General features: G+C 37.9%; 2 protein-coding genes across 2 annotated transcripts; both read right to left on the bottom strand.

Annotated features, from left to right (window-relative positions):
- Positions 1 to 4,939: 4,939 nt before the first annotated feature.
- Positions 4,940 to 10,608, bottom strand: LOC141325698 (membrane-spanning 4-domains subfamily A member 4A-like). The gene is made up of 8 exons (XM_073834455.1): positions 10,525 to 10,608; positions 9,965 to 10,175; positions 9,383 to 9,493; positions 9,225 to 9,293; positions 8,487 to 8,630; positions 8,110 to 8,223; positions 5,444 to 5,524; positions 4,940 to 5,308 (listed from the first exon to the last, which is right to left on the bottom strand). The coding sequence occupies exons 2-8, from the start codon at positions 10,148 to 10,150 to the stop codon at positions 5,243 to 5,245; spliced, it is 771 nt and encodes a 256-aa protein (XP_073690556.1). The 5' UTR covers positions 10,151 to 10,175; positions 10,525 to 10,608; the 3' UTR covers positions 4,940 to 5,242.
- An 8,335-nt stretch (positions 10,609 to 18,943) lies between these two features.
- LOC141325690 (uncharacterized) lies at positions 18,944 to 25,005 on the bottom strand. Its single transcript, XM_073834447.1, has 2 exons — positions 24,532 to 25,005; positions 18,944 to 19,961 (listed from the first exon to the last, which is right to left on the bottom strand). The coding sequence occupies exons 1-2, from the start codon at positions 24,845 to 24,847 to the stop codon at positions 19,093 to 19,095; spliced, it is 1,185 nt and encodes a 394-aa protein (XP_073690548.1). The 5' UTR covers positions 24,848 to 25,005; the 3' UTR covers positions 18,944 to 19,092.
- Between the last annotated feature and the right edge of the window lie 1,666 nt (positions 25,006 to 26,671).

Here is a 26,671-nt window from a genome sequence, read left to right as displayed (position 1 = left end):
CAGCCTTAGTCATGTGCCCTGCAGTGTTAAGCTCCAACCTCAATTAGACACACCTAAACTAGTTAATTCACTTTATATATACAGTATGCTACTCCTAAATATAAATTAGAAACCTTCATTTTCAGTTTGCAACAATTTGTTTAATGAAAAACACTATAAATATGACCTAGAACATTATCAGATTTTCCTTAAAGTAGACAAAGAGAACCCAATCAAACATGAATTTGTCATTTATTTATTGAGAAAGTCATTGTTCTCCAAAAAGAAAATTGCTTGCTAAAGATCATGTGGACAAGCCAGAGGACAATTGGAGAAAGGTTTAAACGATGGGTGAAACCAAAATAGAACTTATTGGAGATGGTATTATGTACGGAGAAAAGAACACACTGCATTCCAGCTTAAGAATCTTATCCCATCTGTGAAACATGGTGGTGGTGGTAGTATCGGTCTGTGGCCTAAGTCATGCATGTATATAAACATGTATTTATAAACAGATGTACTATCTTAATTCAATTAATGTCTAACATTACTTATGGAATTATGTGATGTAATGCTAGCAAAACATCTGATAGCTTTAAACAGCTTAAGCATAACATTACATTACAAACTCTGTATCAGTTTTTACCATTTCCATCCATTGTCTGCGTTTCTGCATTCGCTGTATCCGGCTTCCACGTCGCTGTATTGTTCTTTTTTGCATTGCAGCTAACATAAGCTTTCGGTGTAAATGCTGCTGAGCCTCCGTCTTCGCATCTTGGTTTTGCTGCTTCATCTTCCACCAAGAAAACACCAAAAGGAGCAAACAAACAGCCGCTTTGGTTCTCTCCATTTTGTTCGTTCGATGATCGCACAATGGTGGCCTACCCGACTTACTTTCAATCTTCCTGCTGAAAGGGGAGGGGTTTTGTGACATTTGATCCAAGGAGGTGTGTAAAGAGAAGGCTTTAGGTTTGCACAGCGTTCGATAGTGGAAACGCAGCTTACTTTTGGTCTTGGTGCTTGTGACTCGAGGCCATTGGCCCCGCTGGCATGCTCTTAGCACTGGCTCGCACTGGCCCGACAGTGGAAAAGCGGCTATTGAGGACGTAACCAGTCAGACCATCGCACAGCATGAAGACCTTGATCCCGAACCTCTTCCTCTTTGATAGAATGTACTGCCGAAATCTAAGCCGGCCTTTCCACAGCAGTAGTGACTTGTCAATGCACAAGTCCCTGTGAGGAACGAACATCTTCCCAAAAGTAGTCATCAGAGAGGTGAAAACACTTCTAATTTTATTCACTGCGGTTTGCTGTGGCATTGTTAGCAAAGTGGCGGGTCCTTAGTAGCAGTTGGAAGCGATCCAGAGAGAAGAGAGTGGAGAAAAATGGCGTCTGTATTACTGGATCAGTGGTCCACTAATCTTTCAAGGACATTTTTCTTACCAGGCCCATAAGCATGACTGCTGCCAGAAATGTGTAAATTTCAGTTGTTTCTGACCACTTAGCCGTCTCTTTTAACATACCTGTTAGTCTCCAATACCAATTGCTCCACAAGTTGCTCATTCATAAACAGTCTGAAACATTCTGCCTCAGAAGGATTTGTCACACTACCTTGAACACCTGTGGCAGTGTTGTCAAAGTCCAGGTCTGGTGGAGAGAATGGATCTAATGTCCAGGTTGGAAAAAAGTCCCCCACAACAGCGCCCTCACTGGCAGGGCCGGCATTATCAGGGATTGCCATTGCCTCAGAACGATCACAGTCTGTAAGGTTTTCCAGGAGGTGAGCTTCTTCATCACTGTCTAAGAGCTGTCTGTCACTGTCGCTGCCGGATTCAGCGTCCGAGTGGAAAAGAATTTCCAAAATCTAATCACGAGTTAGTTTTCTTTCCATTTTTACTCTGAAGTAATGTGGTCAGCACTGAGGGTAGACCTGTCACAAGCCCGCCAATCATTCCTGCGAAAAAACATCCCCGCGAACTCTGTCATAATGCATAGTGATGCCATCAGCTGTCAAGGAAGCCATTTTTGTTATAGTATAGTAATATGTAAACAATAGCCTAAACTATAGCAATGTGACACATCGTGTGACAGTGTTTCATTGATATATTGTGCTTATATGCCCAAAAATGTTTTGTTGTGGGACTTCTGTGACAATCTGAGTGTTTGTGACATAATATAAGCACATCGTGAACAGCCGCTCATTAGCCTATGAAAACAAACATGCTGCGTGCATAGGATGCCCGTGTTTCTTTCATAAATTGGCATTATTGTGCTTATATGCCATATAAACTTTTTTTATGGTGCTTCTTAGACAGCCTGAGTGTTATAATGAGTGTTATAGATATAAATTAAGCACAACATGACACTGAGTGAACGTAAATGACAGCCGCTCATCAAAACAAACACGGCTACCCGCATAGGATGCCTGTGTTTCATACTTTGGCATTATTGTGCTTATATACCCAAATAATTATTGTTGTGGTGCTTCTTAGATGTGTTTGTGACATAAAATAAGCACATCATGAGCCTGCAAACACAGTTTCAGTGAACGTAAAGGACAGGCGCTCATCAGCCTATGAACGGCTGCACGTGTTTCATTCATATATTTACATTATTGTGGTTATTTGCTCTGAAATCTTATGTCTGGTTCTTCTGTGACAATGTGTTTATGACATAAAATAAGCATATCAAGTGCCTATAAACACTGTTTGAGTAGCTAGTTGTGCGAATACGAATGACAGCCTTTATCACTCTCGCCTCTCTCTGTGTTTGCGCAGAGGCCGATTTGAAATTTAGAATTTGGCAGTTGCGTGACGTCACAGAACGTTCTAAATCCCATATGTGGGACTGTACTGCTCAAAGTGTTAATACCGGACAACAGGAAACAGGAAAAATTGACTATTTAAACATACTCAAAGGGGAGTAGTCACTAAACAAGACAGGTGTTCACAATCCAGGATAACAAGTGGAAAGTCCAAATGCGGGCAAGGCTAAACCAAATAAACAATGAACCAAAGGGGAAGACAAAGGAACAAACCAAATCAATGGTAAAACAGGGGGAAATACATTAGGAAAACACTCCAAAACAGACCACAATCCTGACATATTTGTATCTTAAAGGAAAACTCCTATAAATGCATATTCAATAAGGTCAGAGGCAAAACGAACTGCCCACGGGTTGAAATGGGTTGGACTGTCTTCCCTGTATTAGAGGGTTTTAAGTAGATGGCCCACCTATATAGCAGTCTTGTCAGAGGTATGCAGTGTTGGGAGTAACGCATTACAAAAGTAATATGTTACAGTAGTTTATTACCTTTTGCTGTAACGCGGTAATATAACGCATTACTAATACAATTTGGGTAATAATATTACTCGTTACAATCTCAGTAACGCAAGTTACATCAACATATTTTAACTCAACATTAATTTGTGAATTAAAAAAAGTCCACAAGTAAAATATTTTGTCTTCCTGTTGCTGGAATTCGATGGCTGAGATGACTGCAGAGACGGATTCTACATTTATGAGATGGACGCACTCCCGTTATGGAGAAACAGCACGAGTAACTCCTAGAAACATCTAGACTGGTGCCAGTAACACTAAACTAATGATGAGAGCTGCGGAGTCGGAGAAGAGAAAAAATGACGGACGAGCGCATAAGCAACAAAAATTAAGCTAAAAATGACTAAATCTGTTTTTATTAAATCATAGTCTGCATATAAAATTATATACGCGAAATATATCTGATTTTCAAAACGAAAAGACTGAGTGACATATGCTGCTGAGTTTGGTTCACTTTTGTGTGGAGTGGCGCTCTACGAAAGTTCACGGAAAGGAAACCAAGATATAATAGTAAACACACTGCAGTTATAAATGATCTGTATGACCAAAAATGATGGAGTTATTCCGCTATTCGATTGCCCCGGCGCCTCACGCACACACAGCGTTGCAAAAGTTGCAGTCTGTTAATTATAAGAATAAAATATAGTCACTGGTAAAATGAAATAGTGCGTACTGTATAGTATCCGTTCCGTCAGCCTGAGCTCGGGCCAAACACATATTTGCTCATGTGAGGAGGATGTTTTATAAGCGCGTTAAGTACAAATCCTGGTTTACATAATAGTTTAGCATTCAAATACATCACGAATGGACACATTTAATTGGATTGATGCAGAATGAGAGAGGTAGGCTGCACGAGAACAACACCGTTTGTTTTTAGTTTCGCTTTTACCCTCATTCGTTTTGGCTTGTTTAGCAACTTGTATTCTTCATTCTTGTTTTGTTCTGAAAACCATTTAAAATAGCCTATAGGCTATTAATTGTGTTTAATGATTGTACATTATAACACTTCACTTTATTTACCGGTGTTATTTCTGAAAGTATTAATGGGTTTTGTGCTTATCTGTGTTTAACCTAAACTACAACGTAACATTAATAGACATACCGGTAGGCCTACCTAAATATGTTTTTTTAATTTTATGCTAGCTATCCTAAACTTAATGTATAATGAGCAGCTATAAACTTTTTTTTGGCATTTTATAATCTGTGGATATTTTGATGAAAGTAACTCAACAGTAACTTAAAAGTAGTGTAACGCATTACAATTTAGAGACAGTAATATTGTAATATAACTAATTACTATTAAAAGACAGTAACTAGTAATATATAATGTATTACGTTTTGGAAGTAACTTGCACAACACTGGAGGTATGTAGCTATCTGAGGATAGTTCACATGAATGGGTTGTTCTTGATTGGGCTGTTTCCTTCATCTAGGAGGTTTTCAGACAGTCCAGCCCTGCACATTTTGTATGTCCACCTTTCCAGACACACCCAATTTAGTTCTTGCAGTCTCTACTAAAAATCTGATGAATCAGGTGTGCTAGATGAGGTTGACATACAAAATGTAAAAAACAATAAGCACACAGTATGAAAAAACAGTGCGAAAAAACAACCCAATAAGCATTTTTTACATTCTTTATTCTGACAGATTATACAGTATTAAGCAACCAAACATGACTTATAATAAGGTAACTTAACCACAGAAAGAAAATCAGGAAATAGTATCTATTAGTGTTTTGAATAGTCGTTTAAACACATGTGACTTTAAAAATTCGTAAAGTTTGTAATCTGATCAAGTGATGTCTTTGCTTATTTAGTCCTTTTTTTGTAATGACATGTAAATAGTGAGAGTCAGGAAATCATTGGGAAGTCCAAGTCCATGTGTCCCATGAAAGCAACACAAAACAGCAGGATCAAACCATAATCAACTGTATTGTGGAGGATTGTCTGCAGGATGCTGATGCATGGAAGGGTTGCTGATCACAGGTATCTATAAGAAAAAAAGCTATATGATCAGCTTGTTTACTTATTGATTGCTTATTTACTTAATAATATCCGAAAAGTACATATTGCTTTACACATATCCATTTTTTGTATACCATTTTACTTTATAAACTTCTTTTACCTCTGAATGGTCAAGATCATGGTAATGGCAGCGCCTAAAGTCACAGGGCAGTGGAGGTGAAACTTGTGGAACATACGGCACCTTTGGGGAAATGCACATATAGCATTTTATTTCTAATTATTGTAAAATCCCATAAAAGTGCAACAACATTGGCATACAGTTCCAGTAGGCTATTACAGCTTTTGCTATTAGTAGAGACACTGCTGCTGCTAAATGCTTTTGAGAAATGCACTGACTCAGGTAATTCACATCACTTCAATCTCTGCACATTAATTACTCAAGCCTCCATCATTAGGTCAAACATGACATTTTGGAAAACTTTAATATATAATCTGTTTAATCTAAAAAAAATTGTTCAGAATAACTTGACTAAATTGAGCAGTAGAGAGAAAAGCTAAAGACTAATATATTCTTAGCTCTTGAAGATGCCTGTTTTCCAAGGAAATTATGTCCAGCAAGTCTTGTGATTTTAGGGTATTATGACTTCAAAGGTTTTAAAGGACGAGTAGCACCAATGTAACAGGGTGGAGTGGAGTTTGAGTGACAAACTAATTAATTGTTTTATGCATGAGTAAATTTATCATTATAAATTGAATTTTATATAATTTAAAGTAAGCCTTTTTTTTTCTTCAGGCGTAAAGAAATTACGAGGATTAAAATTTTGAGGAAAACATTTAAGGAATTATGGACTTCAGTGGTGCCTGTGAGTTTGTACATCCAAAATGCAGTTTAAATGCAGCTTCAAAGAGATCTAAACAATCCCAGCCGAGGAGTAAGGGTCTTATCTAGCGAAACGATCCATCCTTTAAAAAAATAAAATAAATGTATATACTTTTTAACGTTGAATGCTCATACTGCATATGCGTACTCTGTGTAATGTGGGTCAATACAGGTAGGGAATGTCGAAAAACTGCCATTTCATTTTCCCCTCTAACTTCAAAATCGTCCTACATTGCAGTAGAAGTACCGACCCTGTGTTTGCAAATTGAACATGCAAAGGTCAAGCACCCTTTACAAAAAAGGTAAAACAGTGATGTAGGAGAAATTTGAAGTTGAAGAAGAAAATGAGATGGGAGTTTTTCTCCCAAAAAACAGTGTTGACCCACAGTACACAAGAGTACAAATCCAGGCATCGCAGAGCTAGACAAGAAAATGACGATGATCATTTAGCTAGATAAGACCCTTATTTCTCTGCTGGGATCGTTTAGAGCCTTTTGAAACTGCATTGAAACTGCAGTTTGGACGTTCAAACTTGCGGGCACCATTGGAGTTCACTATAGAGATAATTCCTGAAATGTTTTTCTCAAAAAACATAATTTCTTTACGACTGAAGAAAGAAAGGCATGAACATCTTGGATGGCAATGGGGTAAGTACATTATTAATATTTTTAATTCTGGAAGTGAACTACTCCTTTAAGAGAAAAAGGAGATGCATATACTAATACTAAATTTAGTAATTTAAGCTAATTTAGAAATATATGTGACCTTTATTTCAAAGTGAGGATCCGATGTGGAAAAAGGATTGAGGAACATGAGAATTTATCAAGTGCTTCAGAAAGCTTTTTAGTTTTTAGGTTCTAACAATTATGAATCCTGAATCATATGCATGTGAAAGCTATTGGCATGAAAATTGATTATATGCAGTAAATACAGTAAAATATGTAGTATTGTTTATGGGTTTGTGATGAGATCTCATTTCACAAGAAGTGAAACTATTTCTAGTCAAGATGAAAAGCTGTCTTGTGATATGTGCGTGCTTGCAATTGTAACATTTTATACAATAGTTCAGTAAGCTATAAATTAATATTGTTTTACATTTTAAATTCAATATTAGCTGTTTTGATCAATTCTGCAAACAAAATAGTTCCAAATAAAGCCACGGTGGAACTGTTGCAAGTGATGTTTCTTTACTGAATGAATCTTCCATTTTGAACTAATTGAGTGAATCAATGATTCAGTGAGTTATTAGACTTGTTCAAGATGCACCATCACTGTGCAGACCAATCGGCATATAGCATTAAAGTACCGCAAGAGTAATTTAATGCTTTTCTCATTTAACACAATAATGATTTTATATGATATTTTGGGTGTAATTTCTCAGCCGTATTTGATGTGTTAGTAATTAGAAGTTTTTAAATGGTTTGACAGCCCCATTTTTTATGTTAAATTTGTGGAAAGGAGAAAGCCACACACAGCTTTAAAGCCTTTAAAGGCAAATGCAAAAGAATGGGTCACTCTAAAAAGGCCTGATTTACGACAAGGTAAAATGGGTGTTTTTTACACTGTAAAATTTTACCCAAAATATAGCACAGACTTCTCATTAAGACCCTAAAGAATCATATCAACTTGATGAACCCTTTAATATCTGGAAACAAAATGTGTTTAAAGTTCACTTCATCAACATTTACATAATTTTCAACGTTTTTGTGTACAGATGTTTATAGCACAAGATTTTTATGTTAAAAACGTTTGACCATTTGAAAGTGAAGAATTTAATAAATAAATATTTGTAACGTAACTTAGTGTTTGTTGCTTATTATATAGACCCAACTATTGAAAACCCAAGTGTGAACCCAAAACATCCTTAAGTAACTATTTCCATTACATATCAGAGGGTTTCAGTTGACTAAAAAGTTTGTGAACCTCCATCTTGATGCATTACTAACCTGGGTGCAACAGCTGCAGCTGACTTTACAGGCATATGCTGACAGACAAATGGAGATGATAAACTCAAGCAAGGCGAATATCAGCAACACAGTTCCGATTCCCCAGAAGAGAATCTGAGATGAAAATCAACATTAGCACAAATAATATTAAAATAATTGACAATTAGTTCTCACACTGGTACACTGGCTGCTTAATGTACAAAATCAATGCCTTCTTACATTATAAGTGATCAGTAATAGTAAGAGATGTGATGTTGAGGAGAAAAAGACTGGACAGATGAGAGCAGATTAAGAATTTACTTTCGACAAGTGACTGACCAAACAGTGATCTTATTGTGATTACTACACAAATGCAAATGTAAACATTGATGACATACCGTATACTTTTCCTTAAACTCGAAACAGTCAGCATCGTAGCAGTAATTGTAAAATGGTCCAAGAGCCAAATCAAATGGAATTAAAATAATGGTAATGCCTGCAGTTATAGCACTGAAAATGTTCATTCCAAGCGAACCTTTCACCTATCGGCAGAAAAAAAATAACATCGACATAAAACTGATTAGTAAATTAGGAATAACTTTAAAAAAATTTTTTAACACATTTTAATGTAGATGGCAAAAATACACAACATGAATGCAAAATCAAGTCAATCTTCACTGATTACTGTTTTACGCTAAATATTCAGGTCTCAAAAGGGACAATGGTTTATTATCACTTTTACTGTTAGTACATATATTTTAGTACAATCTTTTGTTTCTTAAGAAGTGATATATTTTAGTACAATCTTTTGTTTCTTAAGAAGTGATTATAAGATACTGTGTGTGTTGTATCTATATGTGCAATTTTGATGCAATTTAGTATAAAATATCAAAACGTCCAAAGTTACATTAAGTTTGGGTGTTGCGTTCAGGAGATAAAATTAGTTTCTATAATTAGTTAATATCTCAGTGCTTCAGATACTCTAAATTAATTTAATAAATTTTTGCCAGAAACATCCCTATCCATAAGAATTGTTTATATCAATTGCACAAAAATGTGAATCATACTATTATAATGCCACCTGCCCGCGTTGGGCAGCTTGGACCCCTTAAAACATACAAATGTTGAGTACATACCAAACACAAACCGGAGAGTGAATTAACTTTGTTTTCAGCAGCAATGCAGAGTGAGCCTGCGGTAATGTACTGAGAGGAGAGAGAAAGGCTAAAATTGAAAATTCAGTTGGAATATGTAGCCTATATAAAAAAAGCCAGAAAAAAAAATTGTTTCTTACAATGATTGATCCCCAGTAAGGAATACCACTAATGACAGTGATGGAATCTGCATTCAGTGTCAACACAATCCCACACAGTAAAGTCAACAGACCGATCATTATCTGGACAGTCTGTGAGGGACAAAAAATATATACAGGATAGGACAAGAGAGTCTCTTATAAAGTAAAACGGTGCCAAATTTTGGGAACCAAAATTAAATTACAATTAATGTATGGCAACTACAGTTATGGGCTTATGATTGTACTAGAAAAATATCCCAAAACATTCAAGCACAGAACACTTATTTTTGCAGATGTGCAACTTTGTCCATTAGTTAACATTTTTTTGATTGTTCACAACTCCTAAAAGATTCTTCTCTGTGACTCTTTGTGACTGGTACACTGTAAAATGTACTCTGTAAATGATAAACCTTATTTTATATTGGTCTTCCTCAATTTTGTATTTCATTGTCACTAAGACAATAAGTCACATTATGCCATAAAAACGGTGTATACTGTGTTAACTTGTCTACCACTCCTTTTTCATTCATGTAATTTTCTTACTTCACACTACCGTCACACATAAAAGTCAAATATTCTTACCCCAAGGGCTTTTGGTTGGCCTTTCAGAAACGCCTGAAGTCCATGAAGAGGAGAAACTCCTGCGACCTGTTGGACATAAACGGGCACAGGAGCATTTGGCACTGCCCCAACTGCTGTTGCTTGTGTTGGTGGTTGAAACTTAATGACAAGTGTTGAAGAGTTCACAGGTAAAACTGTTTGGGACATTCTTGTTGCCGAATCTGAAATTGACCTATACAAAAATCATAGTATATCAACAAATGTTATTTATTTATTTATTTATTTTTAATTATGTTTATTGTTATAAATGTAGCTATCACATTGTAGAATTATTGTCCTCAAATAGAGTAGTTCGATTAGCCCTTGGGAATGAAGAATAGACTATATTCTATATATAACTGCTCATGTTAAAATTGATCTACATCCATTTGCATTAAAGGCATTATAGAGTAAATAAAGGAAATTCATTAAATGTATTAAAACGTTTAGTTAAAACAACAGCAAGATGCAGATACATAATGAAAAGACAGTAATTTGTATAAAGGTAGTCAGATGCAATGTAGGTATATATTTTGTTTTACCAGAGAAAAATCCTCTCTTCAGTTTGCTCTGTAGGGTTGCTTTGCTTTGCAGTCGTACTTTGCCCTTACAAGAGCTCAGGTGATTGAAAGGGGTGGCAAAACTCTTGACACTGCTACAAGGTAATATAAAAATATCTCCCCTTTCATAGGGTAAAAAAGACAGTAAAAAAAGTATTCATAAATGTGTTTATGTTGTACATTTATAACAAGTAACCTACATGCTGGTTTGGAAATGAAAACGTGGAAATGTACGTATTGTAAAACGAAATCTGATACACTGCAAAAAAATGTGTCTTGTTTCCAGCTAAAATATCTAAATATTCTTAAATCAAGAAAGATTTTCTAGCTGACCAGCTAAAACCAGCCAATGCTGGTTTTAACATATGCTGATTAGGTAGGTTGGGATGCTGTTTTTAGCTGGTTTATACTTTATGTATTAAAACCATAGTAACCACAGAATTAACCATGGTTTTACTATAGGATTTGGAGTAAAACCATTGTCCCCTGAGATCCTAGATGTCCTCTAGGGGCTGCTAGGGTAACACCGTCAGCGTGACTCTGAACACAGTATAAAAGGTGTGACGAGTCTCCCCCCTAATTATCATCAACACCCAGTCCCTTATTCGCCGCCCTTCTCCAGGCTCCCGACGGGAGTGGGTGTGTTTGGGAGAGGAGGGGCACGAAAACACCCTGGTCTGGTGGCGTGTGATGAGGATCACCTGAAGTGAATGAAGCCTCATCACCGCCGCTGCTTAAATGCCGAGCACGCCTCTCCTTGGGAGACCGGTCTCTTTTCCGGTCTTTCCGCTGGTGTCCTCGTGGGTCCAGGAAGGGTGCGAAGAGGGAACCAGCGCCGCCAAGACGACGAGCTGCTGGACACGTGGTCCGGACGATGGCCGCACTCGTTACAGCAGAGGAGGACGTTAGGCAGAGAAGGGGGTGCTTCCGAGTTGTTTAGCCAAAACCAACCCTAAGTGGACTTATGCTTCTGTCTCAACAGAAACACGGAGCTCTGTCCTGACAAATTCTCACAGAATCTGCAAAATCAGAAAGCCTAAGAGAGGTTACTCATCAGAGTCAACGGTCAAGAGGGTTTTGCAAAAACCCTCAAAGTAAAACCCACTCCAAAAAGGGGTGAATACTAGCCCACTTAGAGAGTGACCGGGAGCTAGGAAGGAAGCCCCTTAGGGTGGGATTCTCAGTAAGGAGACCTGTAAGGTCTGAGAGTCCAGCGAAACAGCCTAGGGGCATTCCTGTGAATAAAAGACTTCCTGGAAGCTTACCTGGAAGAAGGACGTAGGTCCTAAGTTTACCAAGCTGTAATGGGGGACCTGGAGGCCAGGAGGTCCCATAGGCCTAAGCAGGCAGAGGCAGACCCAAGGAAGACAAACACCACCACAACCATATTCACTAGACCAGAGGGGGAGCTGGGTACTGGCTGAGGACCTACCCTGAAGGCAAGGCAATGCAAGTTTATTTATATAGCACATTTCATACACAATGGTAATTCAAAGTGCTGTACATAAAAAGGAGTTAAAATCACAACAGCAAACAAATCATAAAAATTTAAAATAATAATCACACTAACAACAATAAAAACAGAATTTAAGAACATTTAAGATGATTTAAAAAATTGATTTTAAAATTAATTAGCACAGTAAAATGATTATACATAAAATAATGCAGTCTGTTCGGACGTAGCACAGTGCTCATTCAATAAATGCACAACTAAACAGGTGAGTTTTAAGTCTGCGTTTAAATGTGGCTAATGTATTAGCACATCTGATCTCTTCTGGAAGCTGGTTCCAACTGCGGGCGGCATAATAGCTAAAAGCGGATTCCCCTTGTTTTGTGTGAACTCCTGATATTACTAACTGACTCGATCCTAGTGATCGGAGCTGTCTGTTAGGTTTGTATACTGTGAGCATATTTGCAATGTATGTAGGTCCTAGGCCATTGAGTGCTTTATAAACTAGTAAAAGTACTTTAAAATCTATCCTAAACATAACTGGTAGCCAGTGTAAGGACCTGAGGACTGGTGTAATATGCTCTGATTTTTTGGTTCTAGTCAGAATCCTGGCAGCAGCGTTCTGTATGAGCTGCAGCTGTCTAATGGTCTTCTTGGGATGGCCAGTGAGGAGACCATTACAATAGTCCACCCTGCTGGTGATAAAGGCATGAACAAGTTTCTCCAAGTCTTGACGGGAAACAAAACATCTAATTCTTGCAATGTTTTTGAGATGGTAGTATGCAGATTTAGTAACTGCTTTGACATGGCTACTGAAACTGAGGTCTGACTCCAGAATCACACCAAGATTCTTGACTTGATTTTTTGTTTTTTGACCCCTAGCATCAAGGTACGCATTTACCTTATGAACTTCATATTTGTTTCCAAATGCAATGACTTCAGTTTTCTCCTTGTTTAACTGAAGAAAGTTTTGGCACATCCAACTGTTAATTTCATCAATGCATTGGCAGAGAGAGTCAATGGGGCTGTAGTCATTTGGCGATAAGGCTAGGTAAATCTGGGTATCATCTGCATAGCTGTGATATGCTATTTGGTTCTTTCTCATTATTTGACTTAGTGGGAGCATATACAGGCTGAACAACAGCGGCGCTAGAATTGAGCCTTGTGGGACTCCGCATGTCATGGACGTCCACTTAGACTTATGTTCTCCTATACTTACGTAATAACCTCTCCCTTCTAAGTATGACCTGAACCAATTTAGAACCATCCCAGAAAGCCCGACCCAGTTTTCCAGTCTATCAAGAAGAATGTTATGATCGACAGTGTCAAACGCAGCACTGAGATCTAGTAGTACCAGCACTGATATTTTGCCAGAATCTGAACTTAGGCGAATATCATTTATTATCTTTATGAGCGCTGTCTCTGTGCTATGATGTGGTCTGAAACCAGATTGGAAGTGGTCCAGGTATCCATTTGAGTTTATGTAGTGGTTCAGCTGATTAAAAACAACCTTTTCAATAATCTTACCTATGAAAGGAAGATTTGATATTGGTCTATAGTTGCTCAATTTGGTGTTATCAAGATTTCTCTTTTTCAAAAGGGGCTTAACAACTGCAGTTTTCAGTGAGTTTGGAAAAGTCCCAGAAAGAAGTGAGGTGTTCACCACTTCTAAGAGATCTGCTTCCAAACAGTTAAGCACACTTTTGAAAAAAGATGTGGGAAGTGTGTCAAGGTAGCAGGTTGACGATTTGAGGTGCTGTACTGTTTCTTCCAAAATGTTGCTATCGATTGCTTCAAAAGTAGACATAGTGACTTCTTTTTGAGATTGCGGTCGAATCTGTCTGATCTCTGCATAACTTGAGGGTGTGCTGATTGTCTTTCTGATATTATTGATCTTCTCAGAAAAGCCACATCCGCTCAGCTTTTCTGCATTGTCTTTTCGTACTCTGTACTGCTGTTGATTTTCTCCACGATGATTTCTGTCTGCCTGACATCTTTCTGATTTTCACAGGTGCGATGTCATCAATGACATTCTTAACTTTTGAGTCAAAGGACTCCAGGAGAAGATCAACAGAGTCTGCAGAAATGCTTGGCATTGAAGATATAGCCTTCATAAATAGCACACTCGTGTTATCGTTAATGCATCTCTTTCTGACAGAGACAGATCTAAATTCATTAGGAGCAGAGATCAATATATCAAAGAAAATACAGAAGTGATCAGATATTGCTACATCCTTGATAACAGTGGATGAAATGTTTAGACCCTTACTGATGAGTAAATTAAGAGTGTGTCCACGATTGTGTGTGGGCCCATGCACATGCTGAATCAGGTCAAACGTGTTCAAAACCGTTATAAGTTCTTTTGTGGTTTTGATTTCTGCATTTTCTATATGAACATTAAAATCCCCTGCAATAACAAAACAGTCAAACTCTGAACAAATCATTGATAGCAGTTCTGTGAACTCTTCAACAAAGGATGGAGAGTATTTTGGGGGCCTGTAAATAATGATGAATAGAATGCGTGGAGCACCTTTCAGCACAATCCCTAGATATTCAAATGACAGGTACTGACCAAATGACACTTGCTTGCATTGATAGACATCTTTAAATAGAGCAGCTACGCCACCACCTCTCCTAACAGCTCTGCAGACACTCATGAAAGTAAAGTTAGGAGGGGCTACTTCATTGAGGACTGTTGCGCTGCAGCTGTCTTCTAGCCATGTTTCATTTAGAAACATAAAATCCAGGTTGTTTGTGGTTATAAAATCATTGATCAGATGTGATTTAATTTTTAGTGAGCGAATGTTTAAAAATGCTAGCTTGATGGCATTACTTTTTGTCTCTAGAGCGATCTTAGTTTGATACCTAATAGGCCTCAGATTAGATTGGTCAACCGTATGACTTGAGATGGCCTTTGACTTTCTATCACATATTAAAACAGAAATAGGGAAAGCTACAGGCACACTGGGTTCCCGCTTGTTATGTAAACATTCCAGAGTGTTGCTGCAATTATAGCGGGGACCCAACACATATCACTGAGAGCTGTTATCAGTTGTTTTTGGTTCACTCACAGCAGACACAGGAGGGTTTGGGCCCTGGCGTTGTGGCAGCGGCCGGAGAGCTCTCACAGGAGGAGGAGGAGGGCGAGCTGGACCCACAGGTTTTGGTGGTTGTGGTGCCCGCCGTTTTTTAGTTGATAACTGGGGGCTTGCAGCAAAAGAGTGGGAGAGTCTGGTTCCAGCATATACCAGTTCCTCCATTTTCTGTGAGAAGCTTAAAAGTGGAGATGCTGGAGAGATGGATAATGTGTCTGGTGAATGGAGCTCTGGCTCTGGTGTTTCCGGTGGCTGAAATATGTTGTCCTGGCTTCCCTGACTGTTTACCAGAAAGTAGTCCTTCGGTGCTGAGTCTTGGAGCTGTTGTAGTACGTCACAGTCTGTCTGTGATAAGCTCTGTGGGCAGGGCTCAGCCAGGAAAGTGTCCATAAGCAGTGCTTGTTGTGGCTGTGTGGCGATGTCAGTGTACTTGTGGGTTGTGTTGACAACATGATGAATCTGAGGCTGATAAGATGTCCTGTCATCACGCATACATTGTCCAAGTGTGTGTGTGCCATTTATGTTGGGTGGACTGACACATTCTACTGATGGATTCCCGGAGTGAAAAATAGATATTGTCCTTCAGCACTCTCGCACCAAGTTTGTTTGGGTGGAGGCCGTCCAGTTTGAACAATTGTCCATGGCCCCAGAAAAGGTTGAAGTTGTCAATGAAGTTGACTCCTTTTAGACTGCAGGTTTTTGTAGCCAGGTATTCAGTCCAAGCAACCGTGAAAACATGTTAGTTCCCCTTGCTGGGAGTGGTCCACTGATGAACGACTGAACTTCAAGTCTTCGAAGTGTTTCAATGAGTTCACCAAAATCCTTCTTTAGGAGTTCTGACTGCTCTTTCCGAATATCGTTCTTTCCCACATGGATGGTGATTCGATTTGCAGTCTTGTGTTTCATTAGAATGTTCCGAAGTTCCTTGTTCACATCAGAGACGGTTGCTTGAGGACAGCAGCATGTAGTTGTAGATCTGCTACTGATATTTCTGATAATAGAGTCTCCCACTATCAGAGTCTTGGGCTCGGCTGCGCTCTGAGCTGAGTGCCGCTGTCTGCTCGACCTTGCGCGCCTGTTTATAGCGATGTTAGCAGCTGGCTGATACGATTCATGTTCAGTCACATTTGGGGATTCCTCACCCACATTCATTAATGCTTCAAATCTGTTTTCAAGCGGTATAGGGGGTGGTAAAACACTAACCCTATCTGGAGTAGAGGATGATATCGCAGCAATACGAGATACTCTTGACAGTCTAATGTCTCGAGTGCCTTTGGGTCTCGCTCCCTGTTTTTGCCATCGATTTGTGTGTCGATCAGTTTTGGCTTGTTCCTCTACACTTATAAACTGTCGATATTGACTAGATTCACAGGACTCACCGGCTGTATGCTGAGGGGGTCAGTGATGATGATCTTCTGTGTGTTCCGCCTGTTTTGGAAGTCCAGCAAGTAACTTTGTTTCTAAAACCACAATCCTTTGTAGAAGTCTGTGGCAGTTTGTGCAGCAAATAGATTCCAGAAGAGGCATTTTCTTTCTTGTCTGTTGAAAGTAGGCAGCTGTGTTTTCCCGTCTCCGAAATGTAAGCTGCTGGCAGTGGGAGGCAAAAAGAGGCAAAAAGTCTCCTTTTTCGTAATGTTTGTATCAAAAATGTGTTGTCTGAGCACTGTGCTGATATGCTGAAGTTAAAATCTTAGAAAAATATGAGAAAAAGTTCATAGACAGGGAGCAAAGCGCAGAGCAGTAAGCAAGAGTGTCCGAACAGTAGCAAAGCCGGAAGTCAACATAGGTAAAGGGCCAAGATCATCAATTTCAGTAATTATTCTCGGCACAGTTGTGCTCAGACAAGGCTTCTCATCAAACAGCCTGACAGACACATTCTGAAATTCATACCACTTCCCAACCTCTATTTGTATTTCGCTCCAAACAGACAAATGCATTGTTTTTCATATTGGCAGCTATTAACATTGTTTGTTTTAGTCTGCATTAAACGTAGGTAAGTCTTGAGCAAGTCTCAAGTCCCTACCATCAAGTCTTAAACAATTCCAAGAGCAAAAATAAATCAAGCAATTCGAGTCAAGTACCAAACAAGAACAAGCATATTTTACATTTGCCACCTTTTTTATTTTTCCTCAGAAATTAAATTTCTCAATTATACATTTGAAATAATAGTAGTTTAAATATAATTTTTTGAATATAGATATATAAAATATAGATGCTACTTTTAATTACCAAATAAAAAATGCCAGTAGGTGGTGGCAAATTACAGTTTTAATGAGTGACTAATGCATTTATTTAAATGGATCATTCAAATCAGTTGATTCATTTATGAACAAGACATACGGATCTCTGCCTCGGTTGCCAGACCCTTGGCCATGCTTATCCTCTCCGTCTCCATCGCCACCTGCTCAGCCTCTGTCTAGCGACCCCCTGGAGTCGTCAGCCCTTCCTCCACCATGGCTCCTCTATCTGTCGGCTCTGCCGGGGGCTACAATCATGGTTGTGACCTGGCTCCTCTCTCCGTCTGATCCACCTTGGACCCTTCTGTCTCCTCCTTAGGTCCTCGCTCTGTCGGATCCGGCCTGGACTCTGTTGACCATCCTCCCCCGAAGCCTCCTCCTGCATAGACTTTGTTTCCCAGCCCTCTCCATTCTTTTGTTCTTCCTACCTGTCCACTTTTTTCTTCATTCCTTGTCTACGGCAAGTTGCGCCTTCCGGGAGGGGGGTATAATGTTACACCCCCATCATTCTCTCTGTCTTGACTTCTCCCATATACCCATATTTGGTTTTCCTGTCATATAGTTATTCCCATCATCTTTCTTTGTCTGGTTAACCTGTCTTTATTATTTGATTTGTGTTCGGTGTTCTGGTGTCCGGCTGCAAGGTTACCTCTTGTGTGTTCCTACCATTCCTGTCTGTGAATTTCCCTGCCTGTGGATTTTTAGTAAAGACGTTCCTTTTGACTCAAGGGGTAAGGTCTTCAACCTTTAGCCAAAAAAGTTAAATGGCTAATGCTGCTGCTTTGGCAGTATGCAGGGAAGGAGACCAGAGGCTGTTTAGTTTGATTAAATGTCAACAGAAGTGATGGGTTCATTATGCTAAAACAACAGCTTTTGTGGGGAAACAGCTCATCATTTAATAAATAGAATCAAAAACCAGAGCTCTTGACAAAACCGACTGAAGCCAAACGAAACAATATTACTACTGCACGATCATCCCCAATGGATTCAAATATTGCGCTTTCCAAAACAGCACAGGTGAGTAACAAGAAGCAATGGGCCAACCCACATTGTACAGTGGCCCACAGGGAAATCACATCGGTTGTTGTATATACTTTCATAATGATACTGTACAGTCTGTAGTCTCTAGTCTCGTATATTGTCTGTGGTACATGTTTTCTAACACCAGTCAGCAGTAATGCTCCTAATTTCACTGTATGCAAAAAAATACAAAGTCAATAAAGGCTTTTAATTCAATTCCATTGATATTATTTAGAAAATTCGAACAAAACCTAAAACATCATGGCTTTCAACTATCAAAGCTAAAATATTTTTTTTCTTATGCAAATACAATCAGTTGACCGCAATGTTGTTAATAAAATATGAAATGTAAAGATAATGTATTAATAAAAAAGTAACATTTAATAATGACTCAAGCAAAATGATCATTACTGAAAGTAAAAGAGAAACTAATGAGACTGATCTCACTCCTACTAATTTACAAGTAGGGATGGGTATACATATACATGCCAGACCAGTATGGGTAAACCTGCCAGAGATACACACAAGATTGAAAAAAAAAAAAAAAAAGATTGTTTCTGCATGACTGTGTATAGCAGATGACGAATAAAACGCTTCCCACATGCAGTTAAATGATACGGTTATTGTCCAGTGTGGATCCAAATGTACTGAACACTTACAAGGTTTCTCTCCAGGGTAAAACATCTTATGCGTTTTCAAATGTACTGACTGACTAAATCTCTTGATGCAGTGTGAACACTAAAGGTTTCTATCGAGTGTGGTTTATCTCATGTATTTTTAGATATGATGACTGGTTAAATTTCTTGTTGCAGTGTGAGCATTTATAAGGTTTCTCTCCAGTGTGAATCCTCTCATGTATTTTCAGATATGATGACTGGTTAAAACTTTTGCTGCAGTGTGAACACTGATAAGGTTTCTCTCCAGTGTGGATCCTCTCATGCCTTTTCAAATGTACCGACTGACTAAATCTCTTGTTGCAGTTTGAACACTTAAAAGGTTTCTCTCCAGTGTGGATCCTCTCATGTGTTTTCAGACATGCTGACCGACTAAATCTCTTGTTGCAGCGTGAGCATTCATAAGATTTCTCTCTAGTGTGGATCCTCTTATGCAGTTTTAAATAAGTTACCGAAATAGAAATCTTTTCACACTTAGAACACATGGATTCTCTCACACCAGTATTTATATTCTCATATACTTTCAAACTTTGTAGATGGCAAAATCTCTTACCACACAAATGGCATGAATGTGGCTTCACCTTTGTATGAACTTTCAAGTGATACCTCAGACCTGAAGCCCCTAAATACACTTTACCACACTGATCACATGTGTGCTGCTTCTCTCTATTGTGAATGTTCATGTGCTCCTTAAGGTTTGATGAGCGTGAAAAACTCTTCCCACATTGATCACAAGTGAATGGTTTCTCTCCAGTATGAGTTTTCATGTGACGCTCAAGATCTCTTTTTCTTGTGAAACTCTTTCCACACTGAGTGCAGGTGCAACATTTCTTTAAATCTTTCTGTTTGACTTGAGAGCAACTCAAAGGTTTTTCTGTTTTGAAATGATTTTTCTCCTCAACTTGACTTGATTCTTCATTCTCCTCTTTTTCTTTAATCGACTCTGAAATGAAAGTAAAATGCTTCATAATTAGGAGCTTGTTATAAGCTGAAAAACATGAACAAACTAACATTTGAGAGCAGTGCCAATAAGTCCTACAGATGGTGGCGCCAGAAGCAGATTTGGTAGAGCTGGTGTGTGGGTTTATCAAAAATAATGATCATTTAAATTAGCAATCGACCGATTTGGATTTTTCTATAACCGATGCCGATGCCAGCGTCAGCCGTTTGCCGATATGTGCTAACGATTTTTAGGCCGACTTTTAGGGTCGATATCTTGAAGTTCTCCCCTTTATTTGCATGCTAAAATGTGACACTTATAATAAGTGGATGCACAACATCTCTAAACTTAACATCATGAACACTGACATGAACCATCTCTCAGATCTTAATTTTGTGCACTGCACAGTTTTAACATAAAATATTTAACCAAAGTTAACCAAACAAATCAAACTGACCAAGTATTAAATATGTAAAACAGATAATATAAAAAAAGTAACTAAACTAAAAGTTTTAGAGCTGAGATTAATGTAGGGCTGGGCGATAAATCGAAAGCGATTATGAGGCGCGTTTAGTGAATGAAGCCGGTACTTTGATTAGTAGTAAATCTCCATCACGTGCGTTCAGCTGCGTTCAGCTGGAGTGTTCAGAGACGTAAATCACTGACAAGCTACGCCTAATCGCGCTCAAAATCGAATCGAATCGAATGCGATTTTTAGCGCGATTTGGCGTAGCTTGTCAGTGATTTACGCCTCTGAACACTCCAGCTGAACGCACGTGATGGAGATTTACTACTAATCAAAGTACCGGCTTCATTCACTAAACGCGCCTCATAATCGCTTTCGATTTATCGCCCAGCCCTAGATTAATGTTTTAAATATAAAATTAAGGCTATAAAGTGGGCCAATCACAATGATGCATGGACAGTCTGTGCTTCTGACTGACGGCCTGTAAGTACATTAAAGAATTCAGTACTTACTATTGAATGCGAGTTTTGAGCAGTGTAGGGTAGTGCTTGTTGTTACACATTCTACGTTTGCAAATGCAGACATGGTGTTATGTTTACACGCCGTGACAAAATGCATAAAAAGACAGTATGAGTCATAATCAATCATCAAAATCAAGAATCAATATAAACAATAATGTATGCATCAAATGCCTAATTTATAATGGGTTTTATCATTTCTGTCTCAATGCACCAAGAAATGGCATCACGACATGTTTAGGGGTGTTACATTTCCAACACACACTTGAGGTATTTGGCCAATCACAAACCACAGATAGCTGGCCAATCAGAGAACACCTCGTTTAAACTGGATTATTTTAGAGCTTTAAAGAGCTGTAAATAGTTGTATAAAATACTTAAAAGTCATTGAAAAGTTCTTGAATTTCTCTCCCAAAATGTTGTACAAACCCTGAAACTAATGATGTAATAGCATTGGACTATTTCTTCCTCACCACCATGACTTTAGTTAACACTACTGTTTCTGTATCAGAATTGTTTGATCTGTTCAAAAAATAATTCACTTTCTGTGAAGCCTGCATTTATAATACTTTATAAGAGTATTCTTGAGGAATTATAATGAATGCATGATGCATTATAAAAATCTTATAGTATGTTGTATCATCTCGTATCATCATGTTTCAGATGAATGTGTAACATGACACATTTGTATTATCAGTTAGATTATTTTGATGGTACCCTTTAGACAGCTTTTGATAAGTAACTCTGCAACTGCATGACAGCTAGCAGTAATTATTATTAGTATTATGCTAAATATATTCTAACACCATATTTTGATGGATCCCCAAAAGACAAACTAATGTGTAACTTTGCAAGTATGTGAATTTTCTACCTAGCCTAAGTCTACTAATTCTAGAGTTGCTTATAGTTACAGTTTTTTTCAATTGTTTACACACAATTTTGAAAACCGGGTTCTTTTTTTCAAAATATATTCACAATTATCCAAACACCACACTCAATTTGCAGAATTCCTAGATTGTTTGCAAAATGACACACTTCAGTCAAAACATACACATTTCAGTCAAAACATATACACATATTTGTGAAAATGCTATTAGTTTTCATTTAAAAAAACACAGTCCTCAATGATCAGACACTACTGCAGACCGTTTCACACTGCTGTGATAAATAAAAAACACATTTGTAAAAAAAAAACTAATTTTAGGAAATAGCATGAGCTAGATTTTCGGGCAGACACATGTAAGGGATCATTTCGATGACAAAACAAAATAGTGACAAACCCACAACATTCTTCATGATTAGTTTGAGATATAGGGAGAATGTACACAAATAGGCCAATTATAAACTTACCAAGCACTGCACAACACTGATGCTGCAGACTGAATATTTCAAGTATTTATTTGAATTCAAGAAATACAGTATTTCTTACCACAATCAGTTACAGTAATCAACCAACAATGAAATCAATGAAACAAATAAAATCTGTAGACAAATAAAAATTACTGCATGAAGTACATACAGTTTGACTCTGAAAAAAAGCAACACAAATACTGTAACTATTCCTCATCTCTCCTTCTGGCTGGATCAGGCCATAAGATTTCATCCATATAATTTTTGATGAATACAGGTGAACTCACCTGCTGCCTTTTATAGCACACCTGAGTGCTGCGTTTTCAAATTAGCACATGTGTGCTTCCACACCTTGTGGATGTGTTTATCCAATTCATTCATTAGTGTGGTCACTGGCAATCCGGGGCTTTGTAATGACAAGGAAGTAACCTCACAATCCTTATCTGTGTCTAAGGTGTCGAAATGTGTGTAGAGTTTTACAAATCACTGTGTGTAATGTTTTGCAAAACGAGTGAAGCAGACATTGTGTGTAATGTTGTGCAGATATGTGGCGGTGTTTTGCTCCTTGGAGTAGAATTTTGCAAATTGTGTGGAAATTTTTATTTTAGAGTGTAAACGATCTTAAAAAACTGTAATAGACTAGGGCAGTCATTCCCAAAGGCGGGGTCCCGACCCACAAGTGGGTCGCGGGAGATTTTGAATGGGTCGCCAAGTCCAGTGCTCTTTTTCAGTGCGCTATATACAAAATGTATATGTGTAGTTCACCTATTAGCCGCACGAGGGAGCTCGTCGTTTTCTTCTTCTTCTGCTTTCTTTTTTTTGTTGTTGTTTCACACATCCGTCTGCAGTGCGTTGCGTATTTTTTTCCGCACCCATATTAACGGATTGGAGCGTTCACACTGCACGCGGTTGCTGTCCAGCAGTGCGTCCCAAATGCAGTGCGTTTACAGCAGAGCAGCGATCATTTCGGCAGAGTCTATTTTTTGCTGTGCTGCAAGCGCTGAATTAAAGTGACAGCGCATTGTTCGCTGTAAAAATGAACATGGATTGACACGAAAATGTCCCATAATTGCATATAAATGAAATCCACTGTTTCACAGTCAACACGTGGCTTTTGGCTAGGTTTAAAATAAGGAAAAGTGCGGTTTTAAAGAAAAAGGCAACGTAATACGTGCACTTGTCCAGGTAGAAAAGTTCTTTAAAAGGATTGTTTTTAATAAAGATTTAATGCGAAAGAAAAGCATGAGAGCCGACTGTTTCTGTCTGTGGTAAGTTTTAAATAAAATATTTTTTGATAGCCCAATTTTTAATTAAAAAATGGAAGCTATAGCCTCCCTATGTTGTGTTTAAATGTGTTGCAACTTGCTTGAGCAATATACAAATCTAGAAGTCAAGTGCATTGAATAATAGCCTACGTTGTTTTTTATTGAGTTTAAACATGAAAATGTCTGTTACTGTATTAGTGCACTGTGATAAAAGAGGATCACAATGCTGAAAAAGCACTTTTTGATTTGATATCAAAATAACGGATAAATATTGTGTTTGTGTTAAACAACATTTTCTGCAAATCTGCAGTTTACTTAAATAAAAAAAAAAAGTCAAATATCTGTATCTCTTTTAAATAGTTAAGTGGAAGCATGACCTTAAAAATGGTCATACATATTTTGTTAATGCATAAATTCTCTTCGTGATATATGAACTATATGGGCCTAATGTTGATTGGGTCACAAGGATTTATCGACTTTAAAATGTGGGTCCCCAGAAAAAAAGTTTGGGAAACACTGGACTAGGGGACCATCAAAATATAACTGTAAAATATAATGTAAAAAATACATGTGATATGATATAATACATTATAAATTACGTAGATTTAATATGCCGTTCATTGTGTCTTATAAATAATCACAATCTTAGGTTAGAACCACAAATACTCAAGTATTATAATGTATAAAAATTGTTATGATTATTCATGAGATGATATAACTTAGGTTTTTTTTTTATATAATGCATTATGTGTTAATTATAATGCCTTAAAAATACCATTGTAATGTATTATGAATGGGGCTTCATCGAAAGTGTTACTGCCCCCATATATACTTTTCAACAAACTGATCCGCTTTAAAGATTGTATCTATTACAGTTAACTAAATCTAAACTTATTAAAGCTCATTATGAAGTATTATGAAAGCCTGATGTACCACAAACAGTCACTAAAGATGAATGAAGATAAAACACCAACCTCCATGTTCCACAAGTTTTATTCTCAAAGCTTCTGGTTCCTCCTGTTTTATTCTCAAAGCTTCTGGTTCCTCCTGTTTTATTCTCAAAGGATCTGGTTCCTCATGATTTATTTTCAAAGATTCTGGTTCCTCCTGTTTTGTTCTCAAAAGTTCTGGTTCCACATGTTTTATTTTCAAAAGTTCTGGTTCCTCATGTTTTATTTTCAAAGGCTCTGGTTCCTCCTGATTTATTCTCAAAGGTTCTGGGTCCTCCTGTTTTACTCTCCAGGTTTCTAGTTCACTCGTGTTCTCCTCACTCTCTACTTTAATAAACATCTTCACAGCAGCAGATCTCAGTTCAGCTCATACTTCTCCAGATATTCCTGCTTGCTTCAAAACCTAGTCACAGCTATGAGGATGAGAATAGTAAAGGTATTTAGTGATCTGATTCAAAACTGTACTTTTCTGTTTACAGAAACTACATTCCTCACAGATTGTACGCTTCTTCTTCTTCTTCTTCTTTGGTGTTTATTGGCGGTTGGCAAACCAGCTTATAGGTGCATTACCGCCACCGACTGGACTGGAGTGTGGACAGGGTACACGCTTATAGGATTAACATAATACGGTAGATATGAGGGAAATCAAAAGGAAGAAAACCAAACAAAAAAAAAAAAAAAAACAACTGTCTAAATTATTTTACTTAACTTTGTTTCTTTAATAAACTTAATAATAATATCATATATAGTTTTTCCCTTTAATATGCCTATTATAGAAAAATCTTTATGCTCAGCTTTGATTAGTGACTGAATAAAATTACGTCTCTCATTGTTGTATTTTCGGCAGTGAAGTATTACATGTTCTACTGTCTCTTGCTGACTACAGTAATTACATTCCCCTGTTGGGTGCTTGCCAATTTTGAGTAATGTGCTATTCAATCCTGTGTGACCTATTCTCAGACGGGTTATTATATTCTCTTCATTTCTGTTCCTGCTCTCTCTTCTCCCAGCACCAACCTGTGGTTGAATATTATATAAGTGTCTTCCTGTTTCAATACCATCCCAGTGTTCCTGCCATATCGACTTTGCATATTTCCTAATAAACACTTTGGCTTCTGTTTTACTTAATGGAACTTGTAAATTTATTTGCTTTAGTTTTAAAGATTGTTTAGCCAAAACATCTACCTTCTCATTACCTAATACACCAACATGAGCAGGAACCCAAATAAATTGAATTGATAAACCCATACGCTTTATATTATACAACTTATAGAATATTTCATTAATTATATCCATCCTAAAAGATGATCTGCCAGACTTTATGCTTTCTAGTGCTGAGTAGCTATCGGATGCAATAACTATGTTATTTATTCGCTCTTCTTCTGTCCATTGCAGGGCCATTAAAATTGCCAATAATTCCGTAGCATAAACTGATAAATGATTAGAAACTCTTTTCTTAATGTGAGAATCATTCATTGGAATATACACCGCTGCACCGGCATATCCTGTCTCCGGGTCTTTTGATCCATCCGTAAATAAAAACACGGAATCTTGGAAATGCCTCTCAATATAATTACGTACTATATACCACACTGGAGTTTGTTTGGATTGATCCTTTATTTCCTGTTGTATACTGAGGTCAACAGTTGGCAATGGGAACAACCACGGAGGGATGGAGGATATTGAAACCGTGTTGCTAAACTGTACTTGATTTAGTCCTATATTCCTCGCCTTTGCATCACCTATCCACCCAAAACTCATAAAATTTGTTTCATTATGTTCCCAGCAGTCTGTCAGTACACTTTTTACAGGATGTGAAACACTTTGTCCCTGGATATTAACCCAATATGCCAACATTAACTTCATTCGTCTTATACCTAACGGCATTTCTCCCATCTCCACCTGCATAGCTGATACCGGCGATGATTTAAAAGATCCACTGCAGATTCTTAGGGCTTGTGCTTGTAGCACATCTAATTGTTTGAGGTTTGTTTCTGCTGCTGACATATAGGCAATGCATCCATAATCAAATACAGATCTCATGAGAGCCCAGTATATACTCTGTAGGGATGCCCTACTAGCTCCCCACTCCCGTCCTGATAAACACCGAAGAATATTAATAATATTTTTGCACTTATTCTTGATTTTATCCAGATGAATTTTC

This window comes from Garra rufa, chromosome 2, assembly GCF_049309525.1.
Source record: "Garra rufa chromosome 2, GarRuf1.0, whole genome shotgun sequence".
Classification (NCBI taxonomy): domain Eukaryota; kingdom Metazoa; phylum Chordata; class Actinopteri; order Cypriniformes; family Cyprinidae; genus Garra; species Garra rufa.
Note: the sequence above shows the minus strand (reverse complement) of the source record. Positions and strands in the feature narration are given on the sequence as shown.

Bases quoted from the DNA above. Each gene is read 5' to 3' on its own strand.
- LOC141325698 (XM_073834455.1), bottom strand. From the start codon at position 10,150: ATGTCCCAAACAGTTTTACCTGTGAACTCTTCAACACTTGTCATTAAG. The intron at 8,224-8,486 runs GTATGTCATCAA...TTTTCATCTCAG, and splicing joins AGTTTAAGGAAAAGTATACG to ATTCTCTTCTGGGGAATCGG. The intron at 5,525-8,109 runs GTTAGTAATGCA...ATTTCCCCAAAG, and splicing joins GCTGCAGCTGTTGCACCCAG to GTGCCGTATGTTCCACAAGT.
- LOC141325690 (XM_073834447.1), bottom strand. From the start codon at position 24,847: ATGTTTATTAAAGTAGAGAGTGAGGAGAACACGAGTGAACTAGAAACC. The intron at 19,962-24,531 runs GTTGGTGTTTTA...CTTTCATTTCAG, and splicing joins AAAACTTGTGGAACATGGAG to AGTCGATTAAAGAAAAAGAG.